This window comes from Pipra filicauda, unplaced genomic scaffold (assembly GCF_003945595.2).
Source record: "Pipra filicauda isolate LSUMZ 115617 unplaced genomic scaffold, ASM394559v2 scaffold23_size5868930_pilon, whole genome shotgun sequence".
In the NCBI taxonomy this organism is placed as follows: Eukaryota; Metazoa; Chordata; class Aves; order Passeriformes; family Pipridae; genus Pipra; species Pipra filicauda.
Window position 1 is genome coordinate 5,745,816 of NW_024104354.1, and position 17,864 is coordinate 5,763,679.

Here is a 17,864-nt window from a genome sequence, read left to right on the forward strand (position 1 = left end):
AAGAAAATATTGGAGTATTATTTGTTATATTTTGTTTCCTTTTTCCTTGAACAAATTTATCAAGCAACTAAAATTCTGCCTGGTCATAACAGCATCTGTAACAACATGCCCACAGAAATGCTCTGTGAATCTCACTCCTCAACATCAGTATCCTCTCCTCTGCTTCTGTACCCCTGCCCCATCTTTTACCTACAGGAGTAAGTACCCATATGGTTATCTTTCAATAGCTGCTGAGATAAGCTTCATGAGTGCTCAGCAATAGTAGTGCTTCCTTGAAGAGGCAATGCCTACATCTGCATCCAACAGCTGGCCAACACTAAACCCACTTCGTAGGGCATAAATCTGCTTCCCAGGCCAGCCAGCTGTTTCAGCTACCAAGCTGCTAGATCATCCTCCAGGAGTCCAGCCTAAACCAGGCAGAGGATTTTTTTTTCAGTATGGCTTAAGATATAGATAGATATGATAGACCACATAACTCACTAGATCACTGTAAGCTGCAGGCACCTGCAGAAGTTATAGAAGACCACCCCTAACATCACACCACTTGGCAATTTCCAGCTTCCATGCAAGTCAATATTCTGACCCACACCTCAGCAGCAGATACGAAAGTGGCACAAACACACACTGACAATAAACTCCAAAAACTTATTGAGAGTTTCCAGTCTACGAAATACAAATCAAATAGTTCTGGGCTCTGCACAAAGTCTCAAGAAGGTTTATTAAGTGCTCCCGAGTTTCAGTGTTACAGGAGACACACAAAACATAACTCTGCATCTCCCATCCATCAGTTCCCATGTTAAGCTCTTCCCTGTTTAATAAACATATCAAAAGTGGTTCATAAAAACGCTAGTGGGTTTACTGTTAGCCTGAACAAATGCTACTAGCACTAGCAAATGCTACACAGGCATTTGTAACTCCAGAGCAGAGCATGTACTTGACTTGACTACCATGTGCAATTTCCAAGCAGTGAAATGTACTCTGGTCAGAACAGGCCTGTCAACTATTTACAGAGTGCAGAGGTAGCTGTAGCCATCCATCCCATCCCTACACAGAGTCCAGCAGGAGCACAGACTGCCCCCCCACACCTCTAAACCCCAACAGTGTAAAAACTCATTCTACCACCACACTAGCATGTCTCCACCAGGCACATCCCAAAAGTTTCTGTTGAATAAAAGCATAAAGATACTAAGCAAAGGGTTTAGTTGGTTTTGTTTCTCCCACAACTTCCCATACACATAACTTCCCCTACTGCTCTTCGGGTTTAGGGTATGACTCCACTAGCAGCAGAAACAACACGCAAGTGTTCTGTGATGCTAAACTGGCTACTGAAAACATTACTAAAGACATAGATTTGCTTTCAAGCTGCTGATTTCGGTTTGAAACAGCAGTTCTGACTGACAAAACAGTGATGAAGATGTAAACAGCCTATGTGTGAGCCCATCTACCCAAGGTGGAAAAGTTGTTTTCGATTTTTTTCCTCCAAATAAGTTCTTGTTTACTGTTGTAAATACGATTTTTCACAAAGAGTCACACGCACACCCCAGACGCACACAATATTGTAATCTTTCATATATGGTATAAGACCAAACGCGATGTATTCTGAAAAGACCAGGGCGAGCGACTGCACTAAGGGCCCGAACACTCACACGTCCGAGCGGCAGCACCGGGGATGCGGGAAAAAACCCCAGGAGCCCTCCAGGAGCTGCCTCAGAGCTTACAAACTTCCCAGTATCACTCTGTATCACTCCCTGACGTCTCTTTAAAGGAAACTGGTGCCAGCCAGGTAACAGCAAAAGTTTCAGAATTCAAAAAGAAAATCCTTGTAAAAATAGAAAGAGCCTGAAGACAGACGTGACCAGCCCGACAGCTGCGGAACAACGCGCACACAAGCGCTCCGGGAACGAGCGGTCATTGAATCAACAGCTCGCACGCAGGTCGCTGCCGAACGCTCTCCGTGCGGGACGGGAAAAGCTCCTGCCCGCACCTCCCCGCACCACCTCGCCCCAGCTCCGTAGCTCGGCGGGCGGGGAACCGGGCCCAGAGCAGCGCTCAGCCCGCGCCCCGGGATAGCTGCGGCCGCACAGAGCCCCCCCAGCACACCCTGGCAGCGCCCGTACCTGGGAGCTGAGGTACCGCCGCAGGCACTCCTCGCACACCGCCTTCTTGCAGCAGGACAGGGGCTTGATGGGCTTCTCCTCCAGGCACACGCGGCAGCTCAGCACCAGCAGTGGCCCGAACTCGCCGGCGATCAGCCCGGAGAAGGGCTCGGGCAGCAGGTACAAGTCCACCACCTCGATGCTGCCGCCCGACGACAGCGGGTCGTCGCCCGGCACCACCCCGCGCCGGACCGGGGGCTGCCCCGCGCCCGGGCCGCCGCGGGGGGAGCCGGTGGCGGCCGCCGGCCGGTCGTTCTCCACGCAGTAGACGGTGCAGTACACGTGCCGCCGGGGGGGGCGGCGGCGGCCGCTGCCTCCCTCCGGCCCCTCCTCCGCCGGGGCCGCCGGCTCCCCAGCGCCCGGCGGCTGCTCCGGCCCGGCCGCTGCCTCCGCCTCCTCTTCAGCCCCTCGCCGCTCGGGGTCGGCGGAGGGCGGCCCCAGCTCCCCGCCTCGCCCCAGCCCGGCTACTCCGCCGCCCGGGACCGTCTCTCGCAGCGAAGGCGGCTCGTCCGGGCCGGGCTCCCGCGGGCCCCCGGCCGGGCTCGGCGGCGCGGCGGCAGCGGCCGCCCGCGGCGCGTTCAGCGAGCTCTGCTGCTCCCCCATCGCCGCCCGCCGCCGCTCCTTCCCATCCAGCCACCTCCTGGCCCCGCTTCTGCTTCCGGGTCCCGAGCCCCGCCGCGCCGAGCCCCGCGCCGCCCGCCCGCGGGCGCCGGCCGCCGCCGCCCGGCCTCCCCCTGGAGGGGCTGCGGGGGAGGGAGCGGCGGCAGCGGCGGGTGCAGCTCCGGTCAGCGCCGCCCGCGGGGTCCCAGCCGGAGCCCGACCCCCATGCCGGGGAGGACGCGGGCAGCCGCCCCTGGTGCCGCGGGGCAGCGCGCCCGGCCGCGCCCCGCAGCCGCCCCGCCCTGCGCGTCACCGCCCCCTGCCCGCGGCGGCCGCCCCGCCGGGCGCGCCCGCCCCGCTCCGCCCCGGCCCGGTCCCGCCCGCTCTGACGCAGCTGCTCGGCTGCGCCCCTCATGGAGCTGCGAGCAGCGCGTGTGTGCGCGCACGACACCGCCCGGCACCCGCACCGGCACCCGCACCGGCACCGGCACCGGCACCGGCACCGGCACCGCGAGCTGCTGACCCGCGCCCCACGCCGTTCTCTCCGCCGTGTGCCGGTACCCGGGGCCGGGCCACACCCCCTTTTCTTTTGCAGGAGCAGCATTTACCATCGCTACCCCGAAATCGTCCTCTGCTCGAAGGCGCGAGGGGGAAGGGGGGAGGAATTTCAAAACGCCTTTATGCTCTTAGGGTAGTGTCCTCATTGCAAATTGTGAGGGTCCGATTAAAAATCATCCCCGAAGAAAAATCGTAGTGAGCATCAGGGGTGCTCACTAAAACCAAGGTGACATTCACAAAAATAATTAAAACTGTGTATCCACACAGGTCCCGACTGGTATCTGGTTGTTCAGGTACTCACAATTAAGGAGATTAGAGGAATGTATGCATGTATTGGTCTGAGAGTTGGCCAGTATGTCAATGCCTCTGCTTGATGATAGTATATTACAGGCCTTGACATCATCAGTTACATTATCCTGTAGAGCAGATGTCATGGAACTGTCCCTGCAGCAACTGAGTAACTTAACAGGGATTGTGCAGTTTCCATCCCGAACTTTGTCTAGAGTGTTAATCAGAAGTTAATCAGTTGCTCTGCTTGGGTTGGGCTAACCAGGGTGAGAGGAGGACGAGGAGGTCTGCGAGTGGGGAGATGACAGCAGGGGACATCAGGGCTGTCTGCGTGTCATTCCCTCAACCCTAGTGAGCCTATGAGCTCAGACTCATTCAGGGAGCAGCTCCATGCATTTTCCTGGCTCCATATTTGAGCTCAGCAACCCAGCTTCTCAGCTGCAGTGACTCAGAATGTGGGGTGTTGAAGACACTGTATGGAGCCAGCCCAGCTTTGGTGGCCCTGTGTGGCACTGAAGTGTGTGTGCAGTCTGGGAAGGAGCTGAGCCTCCCGGAAAGCCACAGGGAGAACCTGACCTGTCTTGCTGAAGGCTGTCAATGGAGGCATCCCAGACTCTGTGTGGCAACTGCCAACATCTGCTGGCTTGGGAGCTCTTCGTCTTGAAAATGCTGTATTTCTTCCAGACCCAATCAGACCTGAAAGTCAGTGGAAATGAATCTGTGCAATGCCAGGCTGTAGTTACCCTCCAGAAATATAACATAGAGGAATTACTTCTTTTAAACAATATGCTTAACTTTTCTTATATGAACCTCTAGAGTTTATAATCCCAAAGCTTACTTTGAAAATATGAAGTGTTAAACTTCTGATGAATGAATAAACATCAGAATTTCCTACAACCCTACCCCTCAAGAATGTGGAGCTTAAAGAAAAACTAGAAAAACAGCATCCTTGCAAAAGCAAGAATGTTGCTAAAGCACAGCAGGGGAGAAATGGTCCTGGGGAATTCATGAAGGCAATGGTAATTGTACTTGACTGAGGGGAAGCATTAAGCTAACAGGAGTTATAGAATTGCCTGTGCCCTACCAGCCTATGGACTAAGGATAGATAGTTCAGGGGCCTGTGCCCAGCCTTGTGTCCTGCTGGTCCCAGCTGTGAAGAGTGAGCAGACATGCCAGCCCAGTGCCCCCAGTGCCCCCCATTCTGCCTTGCTTCTGGCTGGGATGTTGGGACCAGCCCTGGCTGGTGAGGTCTTGCTGCCCCCAAGGGGACCCTGCCACTTTTTGGCAAATGTATGCTCTGCAACAAGTCTTTGCCATATGCTATATATATTCTCTCAGGCATATTGAAAAAGTATGAAATTATGTAGCAGTAGACAGAAAAAAATATAGGGCTGAGGTCAACCCACTAGTATGTGCTGATGGCCTTTCCCACTGTGCCTTTACACAGATTCGTATTTGAATGACCTTAAGGGAGAATTTTCTCAAAAAGACTACCCTAGCCCCCCAGAAGCCCCCAACAATCTGAGAAAACAGGATTCTGTGTTGCATGGCACTTGGGCACTTACCCCAAGAGAGCGGTAAGTGAGGGATGCTGGTTCTGTTGCTCAGTGCACTGCTGGTAGGTGCCTGGGTGCATGAAGCAGGAGTCCATACAGGGATGAACATGTGGTTCCCAAGGAGGTTGCTCAGTTGCTGACTGACAGCCTGCATGATGTGTCTTAGTCTGGCTGTTGCCCAGGTTTTGAGAAACCATGAGTCAGATTTGCATCCAGATTGACTCTGTTGCTAAAACTTTCCCGTTTTAAAATGTGATTTTAGATCCACACATTTTACACTCTCCGTAGAGCATGCCTTAGACCTTAAATAAAGCCTTATGGAAGATATTAAAAAGATAGCACCATCCCTGGATTTGCGTAAAATAACAGATTAAAATAAATTATCCTACAGAGCTAAACCTCATTATCACCAAACTATTTGGTTTACAAGAACTTCATTGTGTTTGAGCACTGTTGTGTAGAACTGAGTCTAGTTGCTTGAAAAATTGCTTTTCTGCCTGTGATGTACCACCAAGTCAAACTCCACAAAGATTTACACATTTGAATTCTGCAAATGAAGTATGAAGAAGCAGCTGGCAGGGCACTAACTATCTGTGAGAGATCCCCAGTTTTGGAAAGCTCTATCCACTGTCGTCCACCAAAACCTGAATTTGCTTACCTCCAGGAATGCAGCAAAGTCCATATTTTTTTTCTTTTTTGTTAAAACTATTGGAGGGTTTGTTTGAATAGGTATGTTTATGGGTGGTCCTTTTACTCATGTCTGATTTTTTCACAGCTGAAATCCAGGGCAGGCACTTGTATTTTCAAGCAATTAATATAACTGACTGCCACAGTTCTGGTAATACCTGAATTTAGGGTTGATTTTTTTTTTCTTTTTAATTATTCACACTGAACAAAGAAGTCGCGGTGGCTATTGCATTAATGAATTAAATTTATCCAAATTTGTAAAATTTTCCAAAGTATTTTCTGAGAATTTCCATCCTTCCTTGTTTACCCTCAGTTCCTTCTTTCCTCCCTTCCTTTCTTTCCTTTAATCAAAGAGCACAAGCTTACATAAAACTTCAGGAAAAGAAAGTACTAGGCTATGCAACATACAGCCAAACTACGGAATTCATTATTACACACAATCACTGGAGCAGTTCTATAATGAATTTAAAACCTGATTAGATACTTTCAGCAATACCCAGAGCTAAAGCAGACTGTGCTGTCTGTATCATATATATATATATATCCATCTGAGTCGTGTATATACACGTATATAAAAGGAGGACTCAATTTCCCAAGGCTGTAGTACTTGAGATTTCATGAAAATTACTTTTATTAAAAATAATTAATATTATTAGGATGAGTAATTAACATTCATTCTTCTGGGTTTATGCTGATGGCCTCTGAGGAAATTTGAAGACCTATTTTCCTATGTATAGCATTAAGTAATTGGCAGCATGGTACTGGGTCATTGGGTGTAGAACTTATTCTTGGGTGGGGGATTCTTTTTAACCTTGCTATTAAGTGTTTTTTCAACATATTTAAAATTTTCATTTTATGTCTGGCCAACCATTGCAAATATATTCTAAGTATTTTATAGAACATCCTTAAACAAATGTTTATATTTATTTTGAAAATGAAATAAAAACTGATATTCTAATGTTTGCCCCTCAACACCTGTCATACTCTGTACACTCCACATTTAATATATTGTCTTACATTCTCCAGAATATGTCTTATGTATACTACTTACTCTCTGGACATGATCCTGCTTTCAAAAGTTGTAAATTGGTTTTGCCGGCTTGACAGTTTTCACCAAAAAGTGCCTGTAACCTTCTGTGACAAAAGCTTGTGGCAATGGTACAGAAGTCATGGCAACAGTTTTCTTTGGCTGCTCAGCAGGAACAGAAGTCTTAGATCTTCTGCTTCATCTGCAGTTCTGAATTTAGGTGGGATGCATGGACACAACTTATTTGGTGGTTGTATAACTCACCTAGAAAAAATCCTTCTATCATCTGAATTGTGGTCCACTGAAGAAGGTAACCTTGGTGGTACTTGGTTTTAATAGTTATGCAGTATGATTCTGCAGCTAGAAGGAAAATACAGTTATCTCCTTGGGCTTCTGTCCATCCTGTGAGGTGAAAGAATCACGTATGTTCTTCAGAGAGTGTAGGTTAGAAAAGGCATGTGCTAGAATAATTTCTTATGAACATCCAAATTAAATCAGGAAGAATGACTGTGTGCCTAGTTTAATTGTTGCAGTATTTATTTTGAAAAGAAGCCTGTGCCATTATTTTTATCTAGCACTATGGAAACAACCTTCAAAACATAATTGTGTATCTTACACACTGCCTAAACAGATCAAACCTTTTGCACCATTTATGCGCTTACTGTCGACATCTGGGCTAAGGAAAGAAAATGCTTTTCTAGAATTTATGGATCTTTCCAAACAAATCTTATCAATGTCTCAAGTTATGGTTTGAAGGACACCGAGAACCTTGATGCATCCTTCTTAATTGCTTCTCTTGTTTTGGAATGATATATTCTACATACTTCTTCAAAATCCTCCTTTACACCTGCAATACTGACTTTTTTCTTGTTTCTCTGCCTACGTTGCTAATTTTTTAGTATCTTTTTCTTTTTTTCCTATTACATCTTTTCTTACTAAAAGTGCCATAAAACTCTGTGTTTAGCCTACAGGTTTGTAGACGCTCATGACCATTTTTGTATTCCCAATCTTGCTGAATCCAGTTTCTCACTGAGCACTAGACCAACCAGCAACTTAAGCTAGTGGAAATTACTTCCTCCTCCTCATCCAAATCTTTTATTCTTCCTAGGCTTTCTTACCACATTATTGTCCCTCGTGTCACGTGGGTTCATAACCCAGGAATCACTTTCGTCTTCAGCAAATGCAAAGAACCACTTGAGTGAAGAAGGAAATTTAAACATAAAACTTTTCATAGAGCATCAGTGTATATTTTTAAGTTCTTGAAGTTAAAACTGAGAGACTGAGCTGAGAATCTCATGACTATGGATTGCTTCCCCAGGTGAGCTTAGTCACTCTAAGTTCCAAAACTCCACCTGAATCAAGCTACACTCCATGTATCCCACAATCACTGATTTTCTCCTTAACAACAGACAACTCCCAAAAAAATTATCAACATTAATCTGGAATTAAATCCCTCAATGCACAACCTGGGTGTGATGCAGTCATTTTGGGGAAGCTGAAGTTATTTACTACAACAGCAGCAGTACAGGCAAGAGACTGTTCCAAACTACATTAGCATTTTTAGACTCTCACAAAGGAAGAATCCTTCATTACTGCATTATTTTTATTAATATTCCTTTGAATTTATTTTTATGATATTAGTTGGCCACAGGATTACCTGACAACAACACAGTGAGAATAAATTCTGCTGAAGGGCAAATATATTTTATAGCTATTATTGCTTTAATTAACTATGCACAATGACACACAAACAGAATGTTTTGTAAAATAAAGACTTAGCAGCTATGTTTTCAAAAATATTGTGAGTCATTCTCTGATGTGCAAATTGCTATCTTTTTCTTCTTAGCTTCAGACTTGAAAAGCGGTTGAACATTTGTTAAAACAATTGTCTACCATTATCACTGGATTATCAAATTATGCTTTTATAATTTTGTACTAGAGGGTTTTTTTACAATGTTAATAATTTAAAAAGATTTCAGAAAATAACCAAATTAAGTAATTAACTTGATCAGACAGTGGGAATACATAGATATTCAAATTAGCTATTTTTTTAATTATGATGCTTTACTTCTTACAGCCAAATTTGAGAATGTTTTTGAAGACTTCCTTAAGTTTGTCTCCATAATTCAACAAAACCCGCTGTTATCAGCAGAGACTCCCATTGCGTGTTTTGTGACTCTGTGGAAACTTATCACTTCTGCAGGGAGCTGCTGTAACAAGTGGAGCTGCTTTCACCAGCTGAGCAAGGATGGGTAGTATGGTCTTGAGGTGAGGGCACTAGAGTGGAGACCTGGGAATCCCCTTGCTAATCTCAGCTCTGTGACTGACCAGTTGTGTGACCGACCAGTTGTGTGACCTTGGATGAGATACTCCTATATCTCTGTTTCCTCTTTTACTATTTGCCTGTCTCGATTATTTAGACTGTAAGTCGTTTGTGACAAGAAGTGCTTGCAGCTGTGGCGCTGTGTGGCCCAGTGAATCTCTTGGTCTTGGCTGATACTTGAGGTACTGCCATATCACGGACAAAACACAGTCATTTCCACATACAGAGTGCCATGTGAAATTAACTCATTAATAACACATTTTGTAGTTAAAAGTAAGATTACATATGTTCAGGTACTTCTCCCTATTTTTACTTCGTTCGACTGGGGAACACCACATTCACAAGAATTTTTCTGCTGGGCTGTAGTCATTACTGAATAGCCCTGTGTGTGATATGAGGGTTTTACTTTCATGAGCTAACACCAGGAACTTAACCCCCCTTCAACCTCATGCTCTCTTTGTGTAAGAAGGCAGGAATCTAAACATTTTCCCTTGCTCAGATCATGTGTCTGGATTTCCAGTGGGATTTTACCTAGTCTACCAAAACAAATATTTAGTAGGACATGCATGACAATTATACCAAGGAAAGAAAAGCCAGAATAAAACCTAATTCACTAGCAAGAGTGAAATGCTGTAATTCCCTTCCACAATATGTTTTTATTAGTGCCACAAGAAATACTGTTTGCTTACACCCAGTAAGTCCTTCCACAGAGTAAGATGATGCTGGTTTCTTACCATCGCAGGTCAAAATACAGGTTCATTTCATGGCTTTGACCCTAATTTGCAAGCCCCTGTGTTTACCAGCCTGGAAATCTAGCTTCACTATAGAGGTGCCATGCTCAGAAAAATCTTCTCAGTTGGATGGAAAAAAACAGAGGCTGAATTATGATTCTGCAAAATTAAAGTAGTGATATATTGATTATTCTATGCATTGAATTGATTATTCTATAGATAGCTTGACTGCAGTGGGGATTGAGAAGCATCAAAAATGGAAACAGGCAAGACAGCAAATTGCCTTAACAAAACTTAATGCTTTACTTGCTGCTATACACATCCAATATGTGACACAACACGGTGTCAGGTGCCACGACTTTTCTGAAGGGCTGCTAAGACACAGCAATTAACAGACATTCAGTTATGATTTCCTGAATGATTTCCTTGAAAGGTAATTTCAATGTTTTTGCTATGGACTGTTTGCGTGGAGCATTCTTTGCTCCCCCATACTTAAGCTAAAGGCTGATTCTTAAAGGCTTGATTGCATACGTTGAAATAATGTTTTTGGGAAATGGTAATGTATTTTGCCTTAGGAATTCCTGTATACAGCTGAAAACAGCCATCCTCTTGTACATATACCAGTAATAAGTCTACACATGACATCAAGTGCCTTTTTGCTTGTAGTACTCAGCAACCTTGACAAACTGTTCCTAAAAGTCTTCTATCTTATCTAACATGTCATGTTTTAAAACAGGCCCAATAATACTATTAAAAAGTGTAGGCCAGCTAGAGCAATCTACAGACTGCAAAATAAAGCTGTTTTGAAAGAGAAGTTCAGCTAGGAACTTGATAAGTATGGGTGAAAAATTGTTTGCACTCTCCCTCCAAAAGTTGTTTTTTAGTAACTGTTTTAGAAGCAACATTAGTGCATCTTACCCTAACAATGAGTTTAGCTGCTTGGTTTGCAGATTAAGTCCTGGATGGAAACATTAAAATAATCCCTAGAGTAATGAGAGGGCATCAGTAAACTTCTTATCCTAGGGAAGCATAACTGGGGGAAAAAATGTAACATTTGAAGATATTGTCTGGACAGAAAACAAAATTCCTGTACTGTCAGAGTGGAATCTGAGACTGCTGGCAAGCCAAAGCTGCAGCGAAAGCCCTGCAGTTTGCTTTGTGGTTGTGGTATGCTTATCAGCAAACATAAAAAAAAAAAATCTCTGAAATGCCAAGCTATTACAGGAGCCTTCCCAAGAAGCGACTCACATGGCTGTCTGCTGAGAAACCAACTGTTGTGATGGGTTCTTGCTACATGAATCTCTGTTCATGAGGATAAGAACTCATTTGATGCAGCTGCAAAGCACCAAGATAAAAAGCATTGGTTTAACTTTTAACCTCAGATAAATTTGAATTAAATTAATGGAGAAAATTCTCACCATCATGTTCTTTAATGCCAGTCAAAGTTTCATAACTTCATAACTTTTAACATAAACAGTGGCAGATTTTTTAAAGAAATAGTAAATATAAATACAATAATGTTCTTTATATTAATTAGGTCAAGAGGTATCTTGCTACTTGTGATTGCTTGACTTACAGTGACCTCATCTGCTACTTGGAGTGATTTGATCTACTTTTAAGAGAGATTAAAAAAATAAAGAGAAGAGAGCAATTGTGTAATTGCAATCAGTTTTGTCTTTAAGTTTTTGCCACCTATAAATTTTTTTGTTTGCGAAAAAGTCTAATGCTAGAAGACTACTGGTTAAGCAATTCATATGTAAAACAGCTGTAGGCTTGCTTTGTGCTGAGGATACTAAGGAAGTGCATTTATTGAGTACTTCTTATTTTCCAGTGAAAACATGTATCTGTGGAACCTTTGAGACACAACTATAAGATAAATGGAAATTTTTTTTAAGCTAATAATTGGTCTGAACACAGCACTAACAGCATGATTTTAAATCAGTGAAATTAAATTGATGCAATTCAATTTAGTGAAGGTAAACTGGTATAACCTGGGCCAATGCCAATGAAAAAATATCCAAAACAAGATGTGTTTATTTAAATTAATCAGTTAGCAGTGTATGTTAACACAATGTGCCTCTAGATAGCATCTTCCCAGCTTCCTTAGTCATGTCAACAGGACAAGAAATTGGTATAAAATATCTAAAATTGTCTAAGCATGCTTATATTTAAAAATCAGTAAAATGTTTATCTTAGTGCTGCATGATATTATTGCTTAAAACACATTACATTGCAACAGAAGTAGTTGAAAAACTGGTAATTGAATTCAAGAAGTAACCATCAGTAAGGAAGGATCATCAGGTGGGGCTGTTTCTGGTAGAGTTCAATGGGGACTCATGTGAGTCTTGGCATTGCTCAAAATTTCAGGAGCAGGGTGTAAATGTATAGTGACTAAAAGCTAATGAATAGCAATAAGGACAGGGCAGTTTTACAAAGGAGTTTAACTTGAGTATGTGAGTCTTGTTTCAATAGAATGTCTTAATATAATAAAAAATAAACTAGTATGCTTCAACATGTCTGGTATGTAACAGATTTTGCAGTGCCTAAAGTCTTCAAGAATAGATGCTCTTCTAGAAATTATCTTTCTATCAAAGATGCATTAAGTGCACTCTGTATACATTGAATAAGTAGAAAATGAGACTAAAATCTATTAGAAAAGTCCCTTCTGGTGTTGGTTTTTATGAATCCATTTGTAAACAACAAAACTTCTGTGTGTTGACCAGAACTGATAAAAACAGTTGTTCACTGTCATCTCAATGCTTAGGCATAGTGCTGCTATGAAAATCTGGGCTTTTTCTGTGTCACTGTGTTAAGCATGAATTAGGGTCCCAGCTCTGCTGAAGCACTGGAACTCAACAGAATTCTTAATGGGAAGAATCACAGTAATTCCTGCAAAAAGACCATTAAGGAAGCTTTTTCTGGGTTAACAGCTTTGCTTGCAGTGGAATTTTTTTTTCCCTGGGAGTAATACTGGTGTATTTCCTAGTGTGGATATAGATATGTTGGATGCTTTTTTCACATGAGCAGTCTTTTTTCTGTTTAGAAAGCTTAAGCTTTTGAACTGGCAAAACTGCATCCATGTGAATGGGGTTACAGCACTTAAAGGATTCCAGCACACCTGTTGCCTTGCTTTCATTTAGGCAAGGTCTGCCCTTCTCAGGCTGCTGAAAATGGATGTCTTGAACTTTCAGTTCAAAAACTGAAAAGATTCCCTAGGCACACAGTCATACCATTTTAACTCTGCTTGGCTGTGTGGTATAATGTGAAATGATACTAAAGCTAGAGTAACTAGTCTAATCTGAGTTATTATTCATAATTTAATATGTGAAGTAGAGAAAACACAGCTAAGAATACACAAATAAACTTTTCATGATTTAAAATGTCTGTTTTACCATGTCTCTTTCTTTGGGGTGAAGATATGCAAAGAAACATTTGAAAGCTTGGCTAGAAAAAGTTTTGCTTTCACATTTGTGGATGTTAACGAAATGTCAGCTTGTGAGTTTGTTCTAGAAACATTTAAAAATCTTTATTCCTGCATTAAGTACCAATGAGAAATTGAAAGTGAAGAATGGTAAAGCTTAATTTTTTTCCACATATTTTTATTATTAATATATAAAGTATGTGTGACAGAAAAGGATTACAGATGAATAGCACCACTTCCCCTGTAATCTTTATCCTTTTCCTGACTAAGTGCTATCTGCTAATACAAATCCCCAAGATCCTGACCTCTCTTTTTTGCTTTCCTTCCCTGCAGGCATGGTGGAGGAAATGATTCCTGTCACGTAGCCAAAGGGGGCATATTTACATAGCTCCACATGATGTGACAAGGAAATCCTGTTACAGAGAATTCAGGAGAGAAACAAGTGGTTTGCCAATTCTGCCTCTTTTTTTTGTTTTTTTGGAAGTCCTGCCTCCACACCTCTACGGGTTTGCTTCCTAAATAGCCACTTCTGTGACTTTGTCAGTACAGATCTCTTTGTTTCTCAGTTTTCTTTCTCTGTTTTTGAACATGCATGTTTCCAGGACATAATGCTGCTTCTTGATATCTTGCTATATATCAAATGATCGTGCTGTTGCCTGCTATGGATTTTTGCTTTCAGGTTTTGCTTGTTGTACTTGTATTTTTATTGTTCCTCCACTGATCGTCTTTAAGCTCTGCACCAAAGTAAGGAACCACTGTAAGTGCTTTAATTCTGGTCTCTGCTGGGCTAGGGGGAAAAAGCCTTAACTACAGACAGGAGGGCACTGTAATTCTAAATCCTAAAGCATTCAAATAGCTTTAGCTCTGCCCTAGAGGAAACCAAATATTAAGGGGTTTTGTTTTAATATGCATTTGGTACATATGAAGTTCAATACCTAACATTTTCTGGATTATACTATAAACAATATATGAAAACTCAGTATGAGAGCTTTCCTTCTGCTAGGCTGAATTTACCAAGACTGAATTCCCTTCCCTCTGAGATCTGTAATCAAAATAATCAGTGAAATGCATCAGTTGACTAGAAAAAAAAATTTAATGAATGTAGAACCTAGTGTAACATCAACATGGAGCTTATGCGAAGAAGCAATTTTATTAAATGCATGTGCATGTGACACTAAAAGGTAAAGCAGTTCTTAAGAGAGCACAGCAGATATGAGTGTCATTCTGCCATTTCAAACCAGGAACATGCTCCTTCAAGGGCTAACTGTGCCTTCAGCTGGCAGTCAAGTCGCGTGTGTGTAGAGCTGGATATAATCAGAGACCACAGGATTAAGATTAAAAGCACTTTTCCATTGTAGCATTAGTTTTGATCCACAGTGCTGTACATTAAAAGCTTTAAGCTTCAGGAACATTTGGGTCTAGATCCTGCTTCATGCCTCAGAACCATTGCTACTTTTGTACAACAGACCATAGACTATTTTAAAAAATACCTGATTTCAGACAAGAGTTTATCTAGAAAGAAAGATTTTTTGTTTTATTCCATAATTCTGCATACATCTTTCGATCTGTATCTCCCATTTTAACAGTCTTTCAGAAGGACATAGAGGGGACTTAGCAGGCCTTCAGTGATTAAATAAAATTTACCAAGAGCAAATGATGGTGCTATGTTCTGCCTTTTGCCAGTCTCAGGATATGGAAAGTCAGGTCCAAGTTCCTAGTCTGGTATCTCCATCATGGCAGTAATTTAGGAACACAAAGAACTAATGATCAAAGCCTTTGCATATCAGTCGAAGAGATTGTGCAATCATTGCTTAATTTTTTAGTGATTTTCTTCTTTTCAGTAATACTGGAATTTATCCAATGCCAAAAACATGTTTAACATGCTTAGAGATACTTGAGCTGAAAACCTGACATCTTGTGTTTAAGGTAAGAACTATAAGGTAAGCCCACCTAATTATGGAAAAAGGGCTGGCTACTCAGGAAGAGTTTAGGAATATAGTTAAGTCATGTAGAAAGAAAATTAGAGAGACGAAGGCACAACTTGAACTTAATCTCACCACTTCTGTGAAGGATAACAAAATGTCCTTTTACAGATACATCAATAGCAAAAGGAGGGGCAAGGAAAACCTCCATTCTTCATTGGACATGGGCAGGAATATAGTTATCAAAGGTGAGGAAAAGGCTGAGGTATTTAACACCTTCTTTACCTCAGTTTTCAACAGTAAGACAGGTTGTCCTGAGGATAGCTGGCTTCTGGAGCTTGTAGAAAGAGAATCTGAATAGCCCTGTAATCCAGGAGGAAACAGCGACCTGGTGAGCCACTTGGATCCCCACGAGTCTGTGGGACCAGATGGGATCCACCCAAGGGTGATGAGGGAGCTGGCAGAAGAGCTCGCAAAGCCGCTCTCCATCATTTACCAACAGTCCTGGCTCACTGGGGAGGGCCCAGATGATTGGAAGTTGGCGAATGTCGCGCCAATCCACAAAAAGGGCCGGAAGGAGGACCCGGGAAACTACAGGCCTGTCAGCCTGACCTCAGTGCCTGGCAAGGTTATGGAGCAGATCATCCTCAGTGCAATCACACAGCACCTGCAGGATGGACAAGGGATCAGACCCAGTCAGCACGGGTTTAGGAAGGGCAGGTCCTGTCTGACCAACCTGATCTCCTTTTATGATCAGGTGACCCGCCTGGTGGGTGAGGGGAAGGCTGTGGATGTGGTCTATCTGGGCTTCAGCAAAGCCTTTGACACCGTCTCCCACAGCATCCTCCTGAAAAAGCTGGCAGCCCACGGCTTGGACAGGGGCACCCTGTGCTGGGTTAGGAACTGGCTGGAGGGCCGGGCCCAGAGAGTGGTGGTGAACGGGGCTGCATCCAGTTGGCGGCCAGTCACTAGTGGTGTCCCCCAGGGATCAGTGTTGGGCCCAGTTATATTTAATATCTTTATTGATGATTTAGATGAGGGGATTGAGTCCACCATCAGCAAATTAGCAGATGACACTAAGTTGGGGGGGAATGTTGATCAGCTGGAAAGCAGGAGGGCTCTGCAGAGGGACCTGGACAGGCTGGAGAGTTGGACTAATTCCAATGGGATGAGGTTGGAACCTTCAACAAGGCCAAGTGCTGGGTCCTGCACTTTGGCCACAACAACCCCCTGCAGCGCTACAGGCTGGGCACACAGTGGCTGGAGAGCAGCCAGGCAGAAAGGGACCTGGGAGTTTGGATTGACAGGAAGCTGAACATGAGCCAGCAGCGTGTCCAGGTGGCCGAGAAGGCCAATGGCATCCTGGCCTGTATCAGGAACAGTGTGGCCAACAGGTCCAGGGAAGTGATTCTTCCCCTGTACTCAGAACTGGTGAGGCCACACCTGGAGTACTGTGTCCAGTTCTGGGCCCCTCAGTTCAGGGAGGATATTGAGGTGCTGGAGCAGGTCCAGAGGAGAGCAACGAGGCTGGTGAAGGGACTGGAGCACAAGTCCTATGAGGAGAGGCTGAGGGAGCTGTGGTTGTTCAGCCTGGAGAAGAGGAGGCTCAGAGACCTCATCACTCTCTACAACTCCCTGAAAGGAGGTTGTAGCCAGGTGGGGGTTGGTCTCTTCTCCCAGGCACCTATCAGGTAAGACAAGAGAGCATGGTCTTAAGCTCTGCCAGGGGAGGTTTAGGTTAGATATTAGGAAGAAATTCTTTACAGAGAGGGTAATCAGGCATTGAAATGGGCTGCCCAGGAAAGTAGTGGATTCACCGTCCCTGAAGGTTTTTAAGATGAGACTGGATGTGGCACTTAGTGCCATGGTCTGGTAACCACCGTGGCAGTGGATCAAGAGTTGGACTTGATGATCTTGGAGGTCCCTTCCAACCCAGCTGATTCTATGATTCTATGATTCTATGGTTCTATGATTCTATACTAGGATGATACTGTTGAGCAACAACCAAGTCAGACTTCCACAGTATAGAAGCACACAACTCTTGTAATAGAAAGCTGTAGAATATAATAAGTGTTTCATGAGAAAAAGCATTTTTTTCCCTTAAAAATAATAAAACCATTATGCTTTTCAGATTAGGAAGAGCAAAAGTATAAAGATTTTTCACTCTGAAGTGCAGCTCTTTCCCTCTCTCTTCTTCAAAGTATAATGTAAAAAAAAGGTGGAAGTGGAGTACAAGGACAAAGGCAAGAAATATTAAAATTGTAAACATTCTTTAGGTTTTCCCCATGTTATCAGAAAAAAAACCCTCCAAAACACTCAAAAAATTAAAATTCCTGTTACAAATTTTTTTTAACACATCTCTATATCTCTGAAAGTGAGGGAACCTTAGAAATGCAGAGACAATTAAAAAAGACAAGAGAAACAGCTAGAATTTTTAAGGGAAAAAAATCCAGTATAATTATGGAATATCAAGTTGTCAAAGATTATAAGATCAGGGTTTTCCCTCTTGCAGTTTACTTTCAACAAGTATGTAAAGTGGCATAGGTTTTCTTGTATAGATTTGCTCAATTAAGCTAAAAAAATACAATTTCAGTA

The 17,864-nt window shown here is 43.4% G+C and overlaps 1 protein-coding gene across 1 annotated transcript in view; it reads right to left on the reverse strand.

Moving 5' to 3' along the window:
- RNF217 (ring finger protein 217) overlaps positions 1-3,029 on the reverse strand; it is a 67,885-nt gene extending 64,856 nt beyond the window's left edge. The window contains exon 1 of the mRNA XM_027747060.2: positions 2,118-3,029. Within this exon, the coding sequence (XP_027602861.1) occupies positions 2,118-2,759 (642 nt within the window). The 5' untranslated portion in view covers positions 2,760-3,029. The remainder of the gene's footprint in view (positions 1-2,117) is intronic.
- Positions 3,030-17,864: the final 14,835 nt, after the last annotated feature.